The following is a 20,154-nucleotide window of genomic DNA, read 5'->3' on the forward strand; positions in this document are numbered from 1 at the left end:
GCAACCTTTTCACGTCAAACCATTCTTTGCCACTCTTCAGCCAACGCTGCCCTACTTCTGGGACACACAACCTTGTTCCTTGCTCCATGGGGCCTTTCTGCCTGCTGGCCTTCCTCCCACCCCTTTGCCTGTTTACCTAGGATAGATCCTCTAATCTCCCTTCATCAGAGGAGGCTTCCAGGCCAGGTCAGAGTCCTTCCTTTCTTTGAAGCACCATCTGCACGTTTAATTGTACCATCGCCGGCACAGTTGTTGGCCAGCGTCTGCTGTCTCCAGAAGACAGACTGGTTTCCCCAATGCCTAGTGTAATATGAGCTGTACTAGACGCTTCATCAGTGTTTTATGAATAAATATACCAAGACCTGGTTAGTGGGAATCGGGCACAAGGTTTGGCGGCCAGCAGAGGCACCAGTGCTGTCCCTGTGAAAATGGAGCAGCCCCTTCTTTGTGGCTGATCCTGGAAATGTTCTTTTTGCTGCCGATTCCCTTATTCCAGGGAGCCACCCCTGGGAGGAGTCTAACTTGTTATACTTCAGCAAGAACGAAAACAAGTGTTTTTTCTGGGTAAATCTGAGGCCAGCTTGGAAAAAGGATCAATTCTGGAAATAGAAAATACACGCCTGCCCCTTTCCAATAGCGGCTCTGCCACTGTGGTGCAGTGTGGCTGTCTGTGCAAGGGGCCCTGCCACCCACCGGGGCTCTTCCAGCTCTGCACCACCCTCAGGCCCCACCCCCTTCACAGCTGCATTGTGTCAGAATCCTGTTCTTTTTGCTCATTTGTTGTGGTTATCTCCAGAAGTTTCTCTTTTAGAAGACATCACTTAACTGTAATGTGTGCATGGCCACCAAGTTGCACTGGACGCCCTGACGGTGGGCCTCTGTTCCCAGGCCACCTGTTACTGATGTGACCAGTATGCTCCTCCTGCAGGAGCTCTATGAGCTCCTGAGGGTAGGACTGTCTTTAATCATCCTTGTATCTCCATGTAGCAAATGTTCTGTCATGTTTATTGGATGAAGGAGGGGCTAGATAAAGGGTCCAGGTGGTGCTAATGGTAAAGAACCCACCTGCCAATGCAGGATACGTGAGACATGGGTTCGATCCCTGAGTCGGGAACATTCCCTGGAGGAAGGCATGACAATCCACTCTAGTATTCTTGCCTGGAGAATCCCATGGACAAAGGAGCCTGTTGGGCTATAGTCCGCAGGGGTGCAAAGAGTCAGATACAACTGAAGTGACTTAGCACACATGCACGCAAGGTGCAAATAAAGGCTCATAGTAAGGATTTGTGGGAGTGAGGGCTGGGGCAGGGCGTGGGCGAGGCAGGGTGGCAGGCACTGCCAGCCATTCTGCAGTGGGGACAGAGCGGGTCAGAGGAGGGAGAAGCATGCTTATGGGCCCCCCTCTGCAGGGTCTGTGCAGAACTTGGCTGCAGCTCAGAGCAGGGCCTCGCATAGAGAGCCCCTGCCACTCCTCTCTTCCCACTGGGCCTCCCTCCCTCAGTGTGGGGCCGCTTACCCCTACTCGGTTAGCTCCCCCCTGAGAGAGTAGGTACTGTGTTTCACACACTTCTGCACCCAGGTGGGAATGGGTGAACTGACAGTTGGTTTCAAAACTTCTCTTTTTCAGATACAAGATGTTGCTCCAAACCCGGATGACCCTGAAGACTTCCCTGCTCTGGCTTGAGACAGCCCAATTTCCCTGGCAACTTAAACAGCACTGGCATACCTATGAAGAGACTTTCCTTGCTGTGGGGAAGAGAGTCCGACTCTAAGAACAATAGATGTTGCTTTTTCCCGTATGGTTTGAGCTCATTGCACTCTTTTTGGTCTGGGTGGTTTGTGGGAAAACAGGGATTTCTCCAGACACCTAAAGAGCAGCAGTTCTGGCTGGGGGTTAGTCTGGCACTTTCCCAGGAAGGTAGATAATGGTGATTATTTTTTTATTTAATGAATTCCAAATGTCGTTCAGAAATAATGTTTAAAACTTGTACATAGAAATTGTATTGAACCCTCCACAAAAGCATGGAGAGCAAAGCCAGTTGTAAATAGAGTCTATCGAGACTACTTAGTAAGTTGTATAGGTCCCGGAAGGCTGCGCCCTTCAGTGTTAGAGGAAATGCGTATAACTCTGCTATTAATTTAAAGCGGTCACAGCCTAGTTTTCAGAGACCAAGAAATTAAAATAGCTATATTTACCATTTACTTGTAAATGTTATATTCTCCTGGAATTTTTTTGGTTTTTTATTTAACCAATAATTTTAAATAGCTATTGTGCACTCAAAGGTTGCCACTCTGTGGCAGAGAATTAGGGCAAGTATTGGGGTTTTTCATGGTGATTTAAACTACCTCGTGGTTTCTGTGTGTATGTAACACACACATACACACATGCTTCGTATAAATGTGCATATTTAGTGTTTGGGTGGTTTCTAGGATGTGTATTAAGTATATGATCTTTAAAATCATGTTATTTAACCCACCAATCCAATGAAAAGGGGTCCAGGGAAAAGAGGGTTGCAGATTGTCTCCCTCAAAGCTAGTGTCAGAATTCAACACCTGTGTTCAAAGGCTGTCTGTCCCTGTCCTGGGCAAGACTTGTAAATAATACTGAACACCCATAAGCAGTTTTTCTCTCTCGGCCCTGCACCAGTTCGAGTTCCTTTTTCTTGCCTTTGGAGCATGTTAGGGTTAGGGGTTTCCTTGGAGGTTCAAGAAAACCCCACTCATCAGCAGGGCTGAGACTGGGAGGCCCATGGCGGTTCAGCTAGCTGCCTGTGGGTCGTGCCGCGATGGTGGCTGGGGTGGAGGCAGCTGTTAACAGCCCCGGAAGCTGGGGCGACACTCTTCCCATTTTACTGAAGAAACTGGGTAACAGTCACAAACTTGTTACACAGTTGATATGTTTATGTTGGAATCTGAACCTTGGTCTCAGGATTTGTGCTTTTTTTTGCCTTGCTATACTGTCCAAGATGGCAGTTCTGAACTTGAACCCAAGTGTAAATAAAGGTTGGTATTCCCTCCTAACTTTGTGTATAGAGAGTTGAATCCTTTTAGTGACACCCAGGTCAAGCAGGAAGAACATGGGGAAAGACCACAGTGGAGTCATTTCACATTTTGTTGAATAATCAGAGCTGAACCCTTAGTCACATTAAGCCACTGTGGTTGACAGCCTACTTTTGGATTCTTGTTATTAATCTGAGTATTAAGGTCATCATTTTCTTCTCCCTCCCCAGAAAAAGACGGTGAACGTCAGTACCTAATCTGAGTTAAGAAGTCTTGTGAGAGTAAATGTCATGTTCAGCCGTGAGCTGGTGCAGTGTGTCACTACTCAGCAGGCTTGAGCTGTCACATTAAGTCATTCTGCCTTGCCTTGGCTTTGAAGATTGGCAAAACAGAGATCCCTTTCAAAATTCCCTTATTCCCTTTAACATGAATAACACTTGCGAAGCCCATTGTGCTAGATTTCATGTTGTATATGCAAACACTGCATCCTCCCCAGAGAGACTGAGAATTCCTGTACCACGGAGCAGTCTCAGATCTCATGGTCAGAAAGTCTGGTGAGGGGATAGGGGATGGGTTCTGGGCCTGCAGAGGTCTTCATTTGCTCACCAGGACTACCTCTTACCAATTTGGTGGGTCAGATGAATGTCAGGCTTTTGTCACAGGATTGTCCACAGTCCAGCCCCAGAGAAGACAGGGCAGGAGCACAGGGCAGGAGGAATCCATAATGTGATGTAGGGAAACTCAGGAGGCAGGATTGAGTTTGGACCTGTACACAAGGCAAGGCCTTCCACAGGACTTCCCCTGCACAACTCCTTTGAGGTGATTTGGTATAGATATGTTGTCATGAGGTGGGACCCGTTTCTAGCTGATAACTTTAATACTAAGCAAATTAACTCCAGCTAAGAAAACTTGTGAGTCTACCAAACCCTTTTAGAAAGTGAGGTCAAGCATATTTGAATTCCCAAGGCAGGTGTGCCAGCCCCAAGCCGCCTGACCCAGGAGCTCACTTCTGGGGCTCAGGCTGCCAGAGCAGGAGTTAGAGATGAGCTGGTCCCAGGACCTGCAGCGAGGAGAGCCTCATCAATAAAGAGGTGTGAGCTGGATGAGGGTTTGGCCCCTGCTTTGACCAGATGAAAACCTGACCATCTAGGAAGAAGCGGAGTCACTGCAGAAGCTGCTGCTGGCTGGGAACCTGGTGCTGGATGGTCTGAACATCTAGCCAGGCTACTTTGAAAAATATATCTTTAGCCCAGTGTTACTGATGAACAGTTGACATTTTCATCTCATGCAAGGCTGGCCCCTCACAGAAGCCATAGCAGGCACCCCGTTTTCTAGTGCTGGGTTCTAGTGGAGGCCCTGTCCTCCCCTATTCCCTGGCTCCTCCATGCCAGCCCAGGGCATAGGTGTTTCATGGATGACGGCATTGCTTCTCCTTTGAAACCACACCATGTGTGGTGTTGGCAAATTCTAGGGAAGAGCAGGATCCAGGTCTCAGATGCTGGGAAAGGTCAGCCCTTGAAGGGAAAACAGGACTGCCACCTACTAACTTATCCAGGAGAGAGAGACGCTGCCAACAGAGGGCGGGGAGACCAGAGCATGAGTGTAGCAGGACAAGCAGAGGTTCACTTCGAGGAAAAAATGTGCCCAGTTTCCTTTCACTCTGCTGCTGTTATCCTCAGCACCCGGAGGAGACAGGGCTGTGGGGATCACATTCTGTGAACACCCTCCAGGGCCTGCCGCCTCACCTCCACATCCTCCCGACTCTGGCCTGAAGTGAGGTGCTCAGGCAGCCAGCGACACTGCCCACGGCATGTCCCAGAGGTGGAGGCTCTTAGTATTTGTGTAGTAAAGCGAGTGAGAAAGGAAGAAAGCAAGTTATTGAAAAGAAATCTTTATTGTTAAATACAACACAAAAGTGCAAAACTTTATTGTAACCACCACCTAAGTCAAGGAACCTGTTTCCCCAGGAGGCTGTCCATGTGACCCTGCCAATCACAGCCTGCCCTCCTGAAAGGAGTACTATCCTCAGAGGAAGCACTGCCCAAGGAGGCAAACCTTAGCAATAAGGCTCTGCCCTTTACCTGAACGTCCTTTAAGTCTGAAGGGTCCTCCTCTACCTTTATTGCAGAACCTGGGTAACTTGAGGAAATGAGCATTTCTTGAGTAACTGCTGTGTGCTGTCTTATAATTGTCTCATCACTTGTCAGGGAACAGGAAGAGACATCCATCTTCCATGCTCCCTAACTAGTATTTGGGCGGAATGGGATGAAAAGATGAAGGAGAAAGAAGATTCGGTCCCCAAGCTGTGTTCTTTCTACACACCCCTGAAATTTCTTATGTTACTAGTCCTTTGGGCAAAGCTGCAGAGAGAGGGTCAGGAAAGGCCAGAAGATACGTGTGCCTCTGTGGGAGCCAAAGGACCACACGGGGTGTGCTCTGTGTTTAGCTACTCCCTGGGGTGAGGTGGTGCCCATGGCAATGCCACACTGTGACACATTCTCCTAAAAACATCTGAAGAACTCTTAGAAAGCTTTGGGGCTTCCGAGGTGGTGCTAGGGGTAAAGAACCTGTCTGCCAGTGCAGGAGATGTAAGAGACATGGGTTCGATCCCTGAGTCAGGAAGATCCCCTGGAGGAGGGCATGGCAACCCACTCCAGTATTCTTGCTTGGAGAATCCCATGGACAGAAGAGTCTGGTGGGCTATAGTCCATAGGGTCGCAAAGGGTTGGACATGACTGAAGTGACTTAGTACACATGTAGAAAGCTTTAATAGGTCTCCTGCACAGGTGGTGATGGCAAGTCTTGGGAGGGCACGAGACTAGGTTCAAGGCTGCTGGCAAGGTGCTGGTGGAGACGGGCAGAAGCTTGGCTCTCCCAGGGGCCTCATGAAGCCTAAAGTCCGAAGCTCTCCAGGAGCCTCTGCCCAGGCCACCTCTGCCCATCTCCTGTTGCTCCAGAAGAGCCTTTTCCTTGGCCTTAGGTTTCCCAGGACCCAAGACAGTAGGACTTTCCCCAACCAAACCACAAACGCTCTCTAAACTATCACAGCTTCACCATGGGTGAAACTGGCCCCATAGTGTGGGGAAAGCACCAACTGCCTTGTTTCTTTGCAAAAATGTGGCCCCATTTCAGAAGGCTGATTTGGGAGCATCGTTGGGGAACACCTGTCATGAGAATAGAGTGGCATCAACTTACACATAGGAAAAGGTCAGCTTTCATTCCAATCCCAAAGAAAGGCAACGCCAAAGAATGTTCAAAGTGAAAGTGAAAGTGAAGTCGCTCAGTTGTGTCCAACTCTTTGCGACCCCATGGACTGTAGCCTACCAGGCTCCTCCGTCCATGGGATTTTCCAGGCAAGAGTACTGGAGTGGGGTGCTATTTCCTTCTCCAGGGGATCTTCCCAACCCAGGGATTAAACCTGTGTCTCCCACATTGTAGGCAGACGCTTTACCATCTGATACACCAGGGAACTACTGCATATTTGCAGTCATCTCACATGCTAGCAAAGTAATGCTCAAAATTCTCCAAGCCAGGCTTCAACAGTACATGAAGGCTGGATTTAGAGAAGGCAGGGGAACCAGAGATCAAACTGCCAATATCCACTGGATCATAGGAAAAGCAAGAGAATTCCAGAAAAACATCTGCTTCATTGAATATGCTAAAGCCTTTGACTGTATGGATCACAACAAACTGTGGAAAATTCTGAAAGAGATGGGAATACCAGACCACCTGACCTGCCTCCTGAGAAAACTGTATGCAGGTTAAGAAGCAATAGTTAGAACCGGACATGGAACAATGGACTGGTTTCAAACTGGGAAAGGAGTACCTCAAGGCTGTATATTGTCACCTTGCTTATTTAACTTACCATGCAGACTACATCATGAGAAATGCTGGGCTGGAATCAAGATTGCAGGGAGAAATATCAGTAACCTCAGATATGCAGATGACACCCCACTTATGGCAGGAAGTGAAGAGGAACTAAAGAGCCTCTTGATGAAAGTGAAAGAGGAGAGTGAGAAAGCTAGCTTAAAGCTCAACATTCAAAAAACTAAGATCATGGCATCTGGTCCCATCACTTCATGGCAAATAGATGGGGAAACAATGGACACAGTGACAGACTTTATTTTCCTGGGCTCCAAAGTCACTGCAGATGGTGACTGCAGCCACAAAAATAAAAGACTCCTTGGAAGAAAAGCTATGACAAACTTAGCATATTAAAAAGCAGAGACATTACTTTGCCGACAAAGCTCCGTATGGTCAAAGCTATGGTTTTTTCCAGAAGTTATGTATGCATATGAGAGTTGGACCATAAAGAAGGCTGAGTGTCAAAGAATTGATGCTTTTGAACTATGGTGTTGGAGAAGACTCTTGAGAATCCCTTGGACAGCAAGGAGATCAAACCAGTCCATCCTAAAGGAAATCAGTCTTGAATATTCATTGGAGGAACTGGTGCTGAATCTGAAGTTCCAGTACTTTGGCCACCTGATATGAAGAACTAACTCATTGGAAAAGACCCTGAAGGTGGGAAAGATAGAAGGCAAAAGGAGAAGGGGATGACAGAGGATGAGATGGTTGGATGGCATCACCGACTTGATGGACACGAGTTTGAGCAGGCTCCTGGAGATGGTGAAGGACAGGGAGGCCTGGTGTGCTGCTGTCCATGGGGTCACAAAGAGTCAGACATGACTGAGCGACTGAACTGAACTTACACATAAGTCCCTCAGGGGTTTCTGAGAGTTCTTAAAAAAGAGGAAGAGTATTTTCTCCAGAATAGCCACCCTGCCAGAGGCACCAAGGATACCTCCAGTCGGGGTGTACACAACCCAGCCCCAGGGGACCTCACTCACCTTGATGAACGACCTGCATAGATGTGTGGGTGGCTCTGGTCTGCACTTCACCCACCCCCTCAGATAGGAGAGCAGCATCAGAGCAACAGAGAGGAAAACAATACGCCTGAGGTAAGTCCTACATTCTTGGCAGTGCAAAATGATCAGAAGGAGAGTGTTCTGGTGAGAAGGGAAAGTGAGAGTGTAAGTGAGCAGGGGAGCCAAAGAAACATTCAGTGAGAGGGGTAGCATGCTTGGGAGAAAGGAAGCTGGAGAAATGCAGAGGCCAGGTGGCCCAGCAAAGAAAGTGGAGACCCAGGGTCCTGTGACTAGGTTGGAAAGACCTCCTTCAGGGATTTTCACCGAGGATCCCCAAGGCCCAGAACAGGGCTCGGAATGACTGGAGAACAGGCTTCTTCAGGGCACACGTCTGGGGGCACCCTCCAGTGCACCTGTGTGACTGGCACCCCTGGGGTTGGATGATGCTCAGCCAGTGATGCTATGGAGGGCTTGTCTACAAAGTCTTCAAAATCTTGTGTTTGAGGGAGACAGAGGAATCCGCTCCCATCAGATAGTCACAAGGAGTCTAATGTAAGAAAGCTCAAAGAATGCTATCCATTTGGAATTGTACCACTACCACAGAGGGGGTGCCAGCTTGGACCTGCTCCCAACCCAGGAGCAGGTAGCCTACAGAAGTCCCAGCTCTGGCTTTGGGCTGAGATCTCAATACCCAGGGGAAGAATGAGGCAGAAACTCCTATGCTACGAGGCTGAGGCATGGACCTGAGGAAACAGGTTTAAATTGCATCTTGAGAAAATTTCCGATGGTAAGCGCTGTGCTGTCCAGGGGAGACCTCTGGAGATCTAGTCCCTGCGGATCCCGAGCCAGATTAAAAGTCGGTCTAGGAAGGTCACAGCCCGGGACATCCAACCATCACTAGAAAAGCGGGGGAGACAGACGAGTTGTATTTATAACACCAGAACCTGTCTTAGGGGGTTACTGGATACTACAGGGACTGGTTTAATTTGCTGGCTGGAGAAAAGACCCCAAGTTTCATGCTGTTTAAAAGTGGACAAATATGGGGTTGGCCAGACTGAAACACTCTAAAAGGCAGGAGTGAGCTAGGGTGGCCACCAGTCATCATGTCCCGGTCCCCACTCCTGTCTGCCAAAGCTGAATGAATACTCAACTGCTACTTGAGGATATGCCAATCACTCGTCTGCCTAGGGTACTCCAGTGTACTCTAGGATCCTTGGGGATCCTCTCCAGCTCTGTCACAACAGACCCCTTGCGCTTAGGGACGGAGAACACAGGATGGGCAACCTCCCTGTGGCTGCTACACTGATAAGCCAGGGCCAGGCAGGAAGGCCGGCCTGAAGTCTGAGTCCCCCACTTTCATGAAAATGAGCCTTGTTCTCAGGGTTAGCCCCCGCTGCCTCCTATATTAATGAAAGCTTTCCTTCGTGCCCTTCCTCTGCCAGCTGGGGCTTGGACCAGAGTAAAACAAGGTGAGAGCACAATATTCACTTCACAGTCTACTGCTGTTTCCGTGACATCACCCAGTGGAGCTGTGTTTGAACCTAATCAGCAGTTCCCAACTGGGGGCGGCACAGCCTCCTGAAAGTGGCTGAAAATGCATATTGGGAGGGGCGGGGGGGGGTTGGCTTACCCAATGGGTGGGAACACTACTGGCATTTAGTAGGAGGGGCAGGTGGGGGAGGTTTGCAAGGAATGCCAGACTGGCTGCATTCTCTGGAGTTCTACACAAGGAAGAATTGTCTGCCTGAAAAGTCATCTTGTTTTACATGGAGAAGCAAACCCACCATGAGAATCACTGCCTTTCTCAAAGTAAAAAAATGCACAACCCTACTGCCTTCCCCTTTCTTCCTATTCCCACCCAAAGCCTCTCCTCATTTAAACCGATGATATAAGAATCAGAGGGGCCGTAGCCAGGGTCCCGCCCTGCAGGAGGCCTCCTTACCTGGGCATCTCAGTGTGGATAGAGCACCCGTCATCCAGAAGCATGTCAAAGCCATGCAGACTTGCTAGCAAAGAAATGAGACACAGTTGAGAAAAGGCAGAGACCAGATGTGCTTCAGGGGCAGGGTGGAGGGATTTCCGTTCCACATGGACGGGGCCAGGTTCCCCATCGAGGGAGTTGGGGTGACGTACTGAGAGGAATCTGAAAGGGTTTCCCAGAGTCCATATGCTCCTCCAGTAAGCGAGAAGATGGTGAGACTATATATAATAAAGGAGTATATTATGCTAACCACTTAGAAGACAAAATGCCCCAAATCTCAATAATGGGGCAGCTCAAAGACTGGACTAAATATACCAGGGAGGGATGGTGACTGCAACCCATGGCACAGACCCATGGGGTCAGTGCCGTCCAGTTAGCCAGCTCAGCAGTGTCACAGCAGCTGCCAATGTGGTGCACAGGGAGTACAGAGGACGGTATGTGTGACAGTTCTTTTGAAAAGCAGTAGGCAATTCTAATTTTTTAATTAAACATAATATACATGGCTCTTAGTATGTACCAGGTGCTTGTTCTAAGTAATTAACAAATATTAAATCCTCAAACAACTGTATTAGATATTGTCATTCTGGCCCAAATCACACAGCTAATAAGCGGCAGAGCAAAGGTTTACACCCAGTCTGGGTCCAGAATCCATGCTCTGAACTCCTATTAACCAAGCCGCTTTTTGATGCAGTGTACATCAAAAGCTTTAAGATTTTGCATGTCCCTGACCTAGAAATGCCTTTTAAAAGAATTTAACCTAAGGAAATCAGCAGCACCACCCAGGAAGAATTTACATATGAGAATATTCATGCAGCGGTAAACCAGTAAAAAGCTGGAAACCACCTACATGCGCAACAATGGGGAGAATGGTTACTTAAGTCGTGGCATTCTACAGAGAAGTTTGTGGAGAATTCCTCCCACTACACTGCCTCTCAATGTACCCCCAGCTGCGTTTAAGACCCAAAAGTGGAGGAAAAGAGAGCAATGGTGGATATTATGCTCCACACTGGCACCAGGCCCCATACTAAGGCACAATCACGTAATTTGGTCTTTTTTAATCCAAACACCATGCACTTACTAGTCCAGTTTTATGGATGAACAAAGTGAGAGCCAGGAGGCAGATAAAGGATCCACAGAATAAATGGTAGAGCTCATTTCAGAACGCACATTGCTGACTGCCCTCTCCGTACCAACCTGCTATTTCAATATGAGGGTGCCTTCTCTACTAAATTATTTCAGCACTCTGCCTTGATCACTCTCAAGAGAGTTCAGTGCGTGAATTTCTCCCTTCAGAAGTCAAATTGTCTGGCCTCTTAAAAAATTTTTTTTATACTTGTATGGAATTATGCTGCAGGGACCAAAAATAGCAGAGACTGAGAGACGATCATCTGCTATCAAAAACTGGTCTTTACCTAATTAAAAGAAAATTATCTTAAATGTATAAAAATTAATTTATTGAATCCTAAAGGAAAACAATCCTGAATATTCATTGGAAGGACTGATGCTGAAGCTGAAGATCCAAGACTTTGGCCACCTGATGGGAAGAGCTGACTCACAATAAAAATTAAGTTATTGAAAGTGAAAGTGAAGTGGCTCAGTCGTGTCTGACTCTTAGTGACCCCATGGACCGTAGCCTACCAGGCTCCTTAGTCCATGGAATTTTCCAGGCAAGAATACTGGAGTGGGCTGCCATTTCCTTCTCCAGAGGATCTTCCCAACCAAGGAATTGAACCCAGGTCTGCCGCATTGCAGGCAGACACTTTACTGTCTGAGCCACCAGGGAAATTATTGAAAGCTAGGTGCCAAATGCCATTTGAAGCACGTCCCATGTATTATCCCACTTAATTCTCATTATAATTGTTAAGGTGAAAATTCTCTTATTCCCGTTTTATTTATGGAACAGAAGTAGAGGTGTTTAGTGAATTGTCCATGTGGTAAATGAAAACTGGACAGTGGTCAACAACAGAGAAAGCAAGCAAGAATCTACAGGGCTAGGGTCTCAGAGGCTGGGTGCTCACACTGCACAGCCCTGGAAGACACGGCTGCTCCCAAGAGAAGCAGGCACGTCCTCTAGTTTCATCCACGGCCAAGCCTCAGAGCCCGACTGCCAAGCCTGCCCCCTTCACGCTCACATATCTTGAGCTGCTTGGCCAATGCCACCTGAGCTCCAGTGGGTCAGTAGGAGGGCACACAACTCAGGGTAAACCATGGAGGAGCAGGCAGACATGGCAAAGCCTACAAACTGCTCTTTGAGGGCAGTGGTGTGCAGGAGTTTGGATGAGAAGACCAGTCCCTTGACTTTGTACTTTGAAAACTCATATCCTAGAACAAATCAAAGCTAAGTTCTTGGGGAACTGGACAGCACCCCTTAACAGGACAGGTTCCTACATCCTAGACATAACCTCTGCATGATGATGCGGGCAATTAGGTTTTTTAGGATTCTGCCCTGCAAGAGACCAAGAGGGAAGGCAGGTAATTAGCTGTGGATGGTGTTGTTGGTTATACACTGGGATACGAAGTGCTCCAGCACTGGTCCTGCCTTTACTTAGCACTTTAAGCCGGACCTTGGCAGGTAAAATGAAGGGGCTACAGTGTGTGACCCATGAGGCTCCAAGGGTCTGACTTACAAGTGTCTTTTCCTTAGCAGTTTTTAGAAGGGGCAAACCTTTACATGCCTGAGCTGGTTAGTGGGTATCTGTAGAGTGAGTCCATATCAGGAGCCCCCTCACTTACTTACTGTCTTATCCTGAGGAAGACATTACAGACTAAACAGTATACCCCCCAAATTCTTAAGTTGAAGTCCTTCCACCAATACCTCAGAATGGAACTGTATCTGGGGACAGTGCCTTTAAAGAGGTAATGAAGTTAAAATGAGGCCATTAAGATAGACCCTAATCCAACCTGATTCATATGATAAGAAATGGGGGACAGACAGAGGGGCACCAGGGATTAGAGGACACAGAGAGAGGCATCAGAAGAGAGGAAGAGAAACCACCCAGCTAACAACACCCTGACCCTGGGATTTCTAACCTCTAGAACTGTAACAAAGTAAATTTCTGTTAAGCCGCCCAGACCACATCCTAGCAAACTAATACTGCAGAGGGTTATATCCACTTTACACTTTAACCACAGCTTACCATGCTTCAGAATGATAAGTGAGTAAAAAATTCAAAAGGCTCTTTGGTTAATACTTTTAATGATACGATTATAATTATACAACTTCCATTATTCAACATTTTGTATAAAAACAGTTACAATACACAAATGTGACAATATGTATCAAACTACATAGATATGCAAAGTTTACAGGCCATTATGAAGCTTTATCTTAAAAATACCTTCAGGAAAATAAACATTCATTCAACCAGTTCTCTCAGCTTTATAAAATATGATTAGAAATATACATTTTACTTAAAAAAATCAAGACAATGATTGATCAAATATTGATTAATCAGTTACATTTTAAAACTTTTAATAATCTATACATGAGTGCAGGTTAGATAAAAGTCTGCAAATCATTGATATAAAACTGCAGTAATATAATCAGATGAACATATTTGCTGACAGTTAATTCTACTGGGCAATTAAGGAGGTAATTTCCTACACAGTATAGGTGAACTGTCCAGTCGATTAAACACATCTGTAGTATTTCCGCGTAGGGACATGGAGAATACTCAGATTTAGGAGAAAAGAAAGAGCAGCAGCTAGACTCACAGAACAGTTTCGAGGGGAGAAAACTATTGCAGAATGAAAACAGACTATTTTAAAGTTGCTTTTGCTTTCCAAAATGCAATTACTAGTTTAAAAAATGTATGAAGAGAAGCAGCTATGCTACTTTCTGACAGACATCCAAGGAGCGCAACACTCTTTTGTCAAGCAAAGGAAAGGCTCCCGGAGCTCTTTGCATAACGCGGCCCAGAACGCCTGATGGTCCGAACAGCTCACCGAAGCATCTCACACTCCAAGGGCAGACACATCGCCTCATGAGAACACTTGGGAACTCTTTTAGATCTTGTCTGGGCCCAAGAGGTAGAAATCACCCCTGTGAGAGGCGGAAGAGGGTAGGGAAGCAAGCGGGTGGGGGACAGGCTAAGAGAATCAAGTTTAGAACAGAAAAATTCTGGAGACCAGAAGAGCAGTGTGCCACTTCGATGCAGCTACATTTTGACAAGTAAGGCTACTTGTTTTATTGAGGCACTGCTCAGGGTCCACTCCTCTTCATTCACAGGTTAGAGGGATTTCTAGTTTTTCTTTAGGATTACAAAATGCAAGTCTGTTCACACACCTAGGTGCCCAGTTTGGCAGACACTGATCTTTTGGGCTATCCCTGACTGTTGATGATTTGAGTCCCCAGAAAGCTTCAAGGGCACCTAAAAATACTCACTTCTAATTTCTATCCCAATGGGAACTCTCTTGGTGTATTTTCAAAGCTGTTTAAGGCTCTCAAGTTCAAGAAATCTCTCCATATCTGACATGCCCTATTTCATATTCCATACCAAGATCTTATACAACAAATTAAAAATGAGATTCTGAGAAGATTCTTGGGTGTGCTGAAGTTTCAGCTGGGGACAGGAGGAAGAGTCTTTTATTCACAGCAGGAAGAACTTTCCATCAGTCAGACCCAGAGACTTCCTAGATTCTCAATATCCCCCGTAACAACGTGCTATACCATCCATCTGAAGCACTATCCCAAGTTGTGTGTTCCAAGGAATGTTTCTTAACAAATCACTAGTTTGCTACGACTACTTTCAGTGAGCCTGTCAAAAACAAGGATTTTTAGAAAGAACCACAGTGATAGCAACTGTAGCTGGAAAACTTGAGCAGCCACACAAAAAGGCAATTCGTAAAACAAAAAGTACATTGAAGCCCAAATTTTTCACTCTTGGCCAAAACATAAGATGGCTTATCCACTGTGAGGGAGACAGCATTTACTTGTTCGAATGAGCAAGAACAGTTCAGATGGAAGTTTGCTTTTCATAACTGCTGGGATCAGTTATATAGGAAATGGCCTTTAAAGGTATAAAGGGAAGAAGGGTTGCCCTGAGAATTCAGTGTTTTATACCTGGGCACAGCTTGACTATTTAGTATCTCCCAGAACAACACAGCCAACAGAAGGTTTCTTTTTCCCACTCGAAGCTTCATCAAGAGCTGTCTTCCCTCAGCTAAGTGGGTCTTTGTATTTATGAACTTTCAGGGATAGAACACCACCATTTTTCTGAGGTCTGGTCCTGATGTTTAGAACCTGGCACAGCCTACCACATGGTGCCCAATGAGGAGGAGCTGCTTGTTTGATCAAAACAATGGCATCTTCCATCTCCCCTCAAAACTAGGCAAACTGATAATTTACTCCAAGACAGTAGATACCATAAGAGATCCACAGTCTTCTAATTACTTTTTACATTAAACAGACTTTAATCTGCTTATTCCAACCACTCATTATTCTTTGTAACTATATTAGGAAGGCAGCTTTTTAAAAATGGAATTGCCTACTGACCTGATGCATTCATCTGGTAAAGAATGTGAAGGCATTTTGCCTTTCAATATATCTCCTCCTTCTCGAAACTAGGATAGCCAAACACTGGTTAACAATAACTAAATCATTCACTTATGGAAGTAACCAAGGTGATTATAAATATTCTTTTATTTGGGGCCCTGTTTCTTTTTAGCAGCAAATAAATTGTTTTGTGATTGCTTTACATTACAGACTGTTGTGTTTCTGTGGGATTGAGGGGAGAAGGCACTCTGCAAAGAGTTATTAGTTGTATTCCCTAACCGAAGGCAACAGTGAGTTTCTTATTTACAAATAAGGAAATCTAGATGCAAATAACCATGAGTGGAAACCAAAAGGCCTGAGGCCATTAACATAACAACAACAAAAATTCACAATGCTACAGAGAAAGATCCTGACAAAATAACTTTTTAAAAAAGTCGTCATTATTTGGGATCACTGTTTCCAGGGGAAACACCAACAGTGCGGGGGTTTTTCCTGCGTGAAAGTATGATTTTAATTTGCATGACTGGGTAACCAAATAGTGGGCAGCCTTGACATTCTTCAGACTCAAAGTGACACAGAAAAGAACGACTTACAACAATTTTCCAACTCTGAAGTTAGCCTCTCTTCCTGAGTCTTCTAAAGCTGCTACTAACACTCTCTCGATAGGGTTAGGGTACCAAAGTACCACTTTGTATTACAGCACGCAACAGTCTTTAAATGTGGTTTTCACAGGTTCTGGTTAATAAAGCACTCTTTGGTGGGAGACAAGCAGCTTGGGTACTTAACAGAGTTAACATTACAACAGTATTACAAATATTAAAGTGAAGATGATTAAACCAAATAGTATCAAATCACAGAAAGTACCATTTCAGTAATGCTTGTTTTAGCTTTATAAATTTTGACACAGGGTGAACAGCAAATAAATAAGTAAAAAACCTCCATCAGATCTTCAATTCTTCTGAAGGCCAGCAGCTAAAATGATTGCCATCACAGGGACATACGTGCACCACACAGACTAGTCAGCTCTCCTGATAACAGAGGGCTTTGATATTTACACCTGAGACTAATTTACAACAGCTTTTTGTGTTCAAGACATTTTTATAGGAGAGTTGGGCCCTCTTCAAGTCATTCACTTGCACCCAAGCTCATGTAGTTATTTAAATTCCAGTGGACATTTTCTTCATTGAATAAACTTGTTAGGTGGAAAGCAGCTAAGGCTTTTGCAATTTTTTTTTTTTTCCCAAATAAATTGTGCTAAAGTCCTGTTGTAGTTTTCTGTTCCTAGAGTCTTCCTTCAGTTCTGGTCACAGGTTTTTACTTAACGCAAGACTGTTTTAGTCCTTGAAATGGAGGGACTACAGGGGAAAAAAAAAAGGATTTTACCATGAAGGCTTTTAAGTGTCCCATAAGTAGTTATCAAAGACAAGGAAGGCAACATAATAAAAATATTGACATGCTAAAAAGTATACACTTGTATAATTCTTTAATGACAGATACTTTGGAAAAGACAGTACAATATCAACCATAAAGTAAAGACAAACAGGAGAGAAAAGGCAGAGCAGAAAAAGTTTCAGTTCTGCAAAAAATTAAAAAACAATAAACAACAATAAAAAAAGAAGGGAGGGCAAAAGCAGCCGAGCAATGAGAGTACCATAATGCCATTAAGGGCATTTGTTGCAAAGCATTCCTTTTCCTTCTTTCTCTCTGAGGAATCAGGCTGTGGGAAAAGTGGGAAAGAACGAAAAGATAAAGAAGCGTTACTTGATTATTTCCAAAGGCAGAATGTGGTTACAGAAAAAGCCGGGGCACTGCAAGCCGTTTCCAGTTTAGCAGAGTGCAGCCGGCACCCCGCACCTGCTCCCGCCTTGCTCCACACCGCCGCACAGCTGCAAGGGGACAGCCGCCGACCCTTTTCTGTATGTGGGTCAACTGATCTATGTTGATCTTCATCCTACCTCCCTTCTTTCCTTCCCCAAGAGATCACTGTAACTTTCAACTAAACAGAGACTTTCAGAGGACAACTGACGCAAAAGAAGAGAGAGAAGCCAATTCCCGTCTGGAGGTGACCCTCACTTAGATGATGATGAGGTTCTATCAGAGCAGCTCATCTGAATCAATCACTTAGTTTTCCGAGACCCCAAGAGAGTACTGAGTATAAAGGTCCAGGTCAGTTTGGGAAGCCAAGTGGGAAGACATCTGAAATTTCAAAGGAAGATTAATAATTTAAAAGAACAGAGGTAACCAGCAGGAAAGAATATTTAGATACAACATTCTGGGGCTCCTACAGTGATACAGCTTTTAAAGATAATGGCAGTAACAAAAAATTAAAGCCCAGAGGTGATGGAATAGACACCGAGATCTGAGACTCTAAGGACAAGAAGCATTGAAAGGTATGATGATGGCAAACTTCACAAACGAGAAGACTTAAAAAGCCAAAGTCTGAAATGCAGCTACTCCCAACTGAAAGGCCTGTGAAGAGACTCATGGCTTCAGGGGCTGAGGAAAGAGTCTGAGTATTTATCTTCCTCCAAAATATAATTAGGCACAAAAAATAAGCAGAAAGTGATGGTTCCCAATGATGCAACTTAGAATAAAAAAAGACACTTGTACATGACAATTTTCTTAGAAAACAAATGAAGCTATGATTTCTTTTAAAAAGGAAATGAACAAAAGACAGACCAAAGAAACAACATAAGCTTACAGAAACATGCAGTCAACGGGTGAGCTGTGTAAAGACATGAACCAAATTGAATGACATCAAATGAGCTGGTTAATGGTTCTCAATCAGAGGCTTGATGATGAAATGTTTGAGACTCATTCTAAAAGAGCTTTTCAGACAGTCCATACGAGAACACTGAAAAACAGGCCAATTCTATTTAGCTGGTTCTTCAGTGCATTTAGCAATTATTAAAAGAGAGACATTAAAATTGGTTTCTAGCTCTAACAGCAAGTGGGGGGTATAGAAGTCCATTAATTACTTCTCTGGACTTAAGAAAGGGGATGAGGAAGGTGCCACACAGACTCCCCTCAGCACTCCATCTGCCGCCAGACACTCCAGTGTTTCCATGCCTGAACTGTCATGGTTGTGCCAGAGCAGAGCTTAACACTCATGATTTAAGGTTAGATGTGGCTAGTGTTCAATGGATACATGGGAAAATAATCACCTGCCATGACAGACACATGGTGGCAATTCTTCCCAATAACAAATGACAACATTCATAATGATTTTTTCAGTCTCCAAATGAATACTTTTTTAGTGTGTTTGTGCAAAAGTTCTTCAAAGAGGTACAGCCTCTCAATACACTGCCAAAAATCAAAAGAGCCAAATCAATAGAAAGTGACTTTGGGTGAGGTGTTCATCCTGGAAGCCTCTAAGAGTAGAACAGAACACAGAAATGAAAGGTCAAGTTCTGTGGCACAATAGAGATGACGACACACAGACACATCATCAACCTGCAAGAGAGAGGACCTCGCAGATGGGGTAACAGCAGGCTGTCAGCCCTGGTGCCTCCGAAGTGTTTAATGTACACGGAAATGGGGTACTATTTTATAGTGTATATATGTGTGTACTGCTGTTCCAAGAAAAGATTTCTATTTAATACTTTAAAATTAGTTAATTAATAGCTCATATTATTTTGTCCTGAATCAGTTATCCTCCAACCAAAAATGAGTACTATCCTATAGGATAAAAAGACAGGCTACAGCTTGGGTGCCTGACACCCATTATTTCCTAGAAGCAGGAGTGGGACTGTACATAGTGCATTTGCCTTTCTCTTGTGAGCTGCAAGTGGTCGCAGTTAAGGTGATGTCAAAACAGGCCAAAGCCAGGAAAAGAGGCAAAGGAGATCTGGCATGGAGGGAGGGCATGGTTAAAAGCACCATGAAACCCAGCTGACTCCTGCTGTTTTACTTCTATGCCCCTCCAAATCTCTGAAAGTCCATTTCAGAATTTAAAAGAAGTCTTTGGTTTTCAGCACTATCCCAACTGCCTGAAAACTGCTTGGGCCGTTTTAATACTCAATCTATTCAGTCTGAGCTCTACTTTAAAGTCCTCAATGCAACAAGTCCAGGGACCTCAGGCAGATGCTCCCCACAATCAGGAACCACCTCTGCTGAAAAGCACAAGTTTAGATCACTAGACAAGACCTAGATGGAAAAACTGCCATCCAGCCACACCCTAAGAGGAGTGCGGTGTGGTCCGGCATGTGCAGCCCGGCTTCGGGACTCTAGTCATCTCATCCGAAACCTGGAGAGCACCATCCGGGAAAGCAGGAAGCAGAATTAAATGTGCAAAACACACCTGGCTGTGATGGAAGTCTGAAAAGAATATGTCCGTTCAAAATATGTCTAACAATCAACAGCAGCAGGCCTTTTACTTAAATTTTTAATAATTTACATAAAAGTGTCAAAGTTACAAAACTCCCATTTCCCCTCATTTATTGTAGAAAAGTTAGAAAAAAAGAAAATGATAAGAAAAAAAGACTCCCCAACTGTTCTACCAACCAGAGGAACTGGTATTATAAGCACATTTTCCTTTGATCTTGGAGAAGAAAATAGCTCCCCACTCCAGTATTCTTGTCTGGAGAATTCCATGGACAAAGGAACCTGGTGGGCTACAGTCTACGGGGTCCCAAAGAGTCAGACACAGGTGAATGACACACACACACACACACACACACACACACAAATATTTATGCTGATAAATATTTATATACCTATACGCTTTTACACATATATAAAACACATTTTACATTTGTAGAATTAAAGCAGTATTTCATAAGTTTTATGTGTAGCCCTTTTCACTTACTGCTCCA

At 44.9% G+C, this 20,154-nt stretch overlaps 2 protein-coding genes across 20 annotated transcripts in view; one reads left to right on the plus strand and one right to left on the minus strand.

Moving 5' to 3' along the window:
- The window catches only part of HABP4 (hyaluronan binding protein 4), a 36,202-nt gene extending 33,181 nt beyond the window's left edge, over nt 1-3,021 (plus strand). For both annotated transcript variants that reach the window (XM_061426176.1, XM_061426175.1), the window contains one exon: nt 1,628-3,021. In XM_061426176.1, the coding sequence (XP_061282160.1) occupies nt 1,628-1,684 (57 nt within the window). In that variant the 3' untranslated portion in view covers nt 1,685-3,021. The remainder of the gene's footprint in view (nt 1-1,627) is intronic.
- The window catches only part of CDC14B (cell division cycle 14B), a 162,396-nt gene that overhangs the window by 25,293 nt on the left and 116,949 nt on the right, over nt 1-20,154 (minus strand). For 8 of the 18 annotated variants that reach the window (XM_061426163.1, XM_061426169.1, XM_061426160.1 and 5 more), the window contains one exon: nt 13,026-16,695. The exons of 1 other annotated variant lie outside the window; for it this stretch is intronic. In XM_061426163.1, the coding sequence (XP_061282147.1) occupies nt 16,659-16,695 (37 nt within the window). In that variant the 3' untranslated portion in view covers nt 13,026-16,658. Of the gene's footprint in view, nt 1-8,596; nt 8,763-9,807; nt 9,872-13,025; nt 17,058-20,154 lie in introns of those variants that run through there. 9 more of the 18 variants (XM_061426155.1, XM_061426156.1, XM_061426159.1 and 6 more) reach the window with 6 other exon arrangements.

The sequence above is a fragment of the Bos javanicus genome, chromosome 8 (genome assembly GCF_032452875.1).
Source record: "Bos javanicus breed banteng chromosome 8, ARS-OSU_banteng_1.0, whole genome shotgun sequence".
Lineage (NCBI taxonomy): Eukaryota > Metazoa > Chordata > Mammalia > Artiodactyla > Bovidae > Bos > Bos javanicus.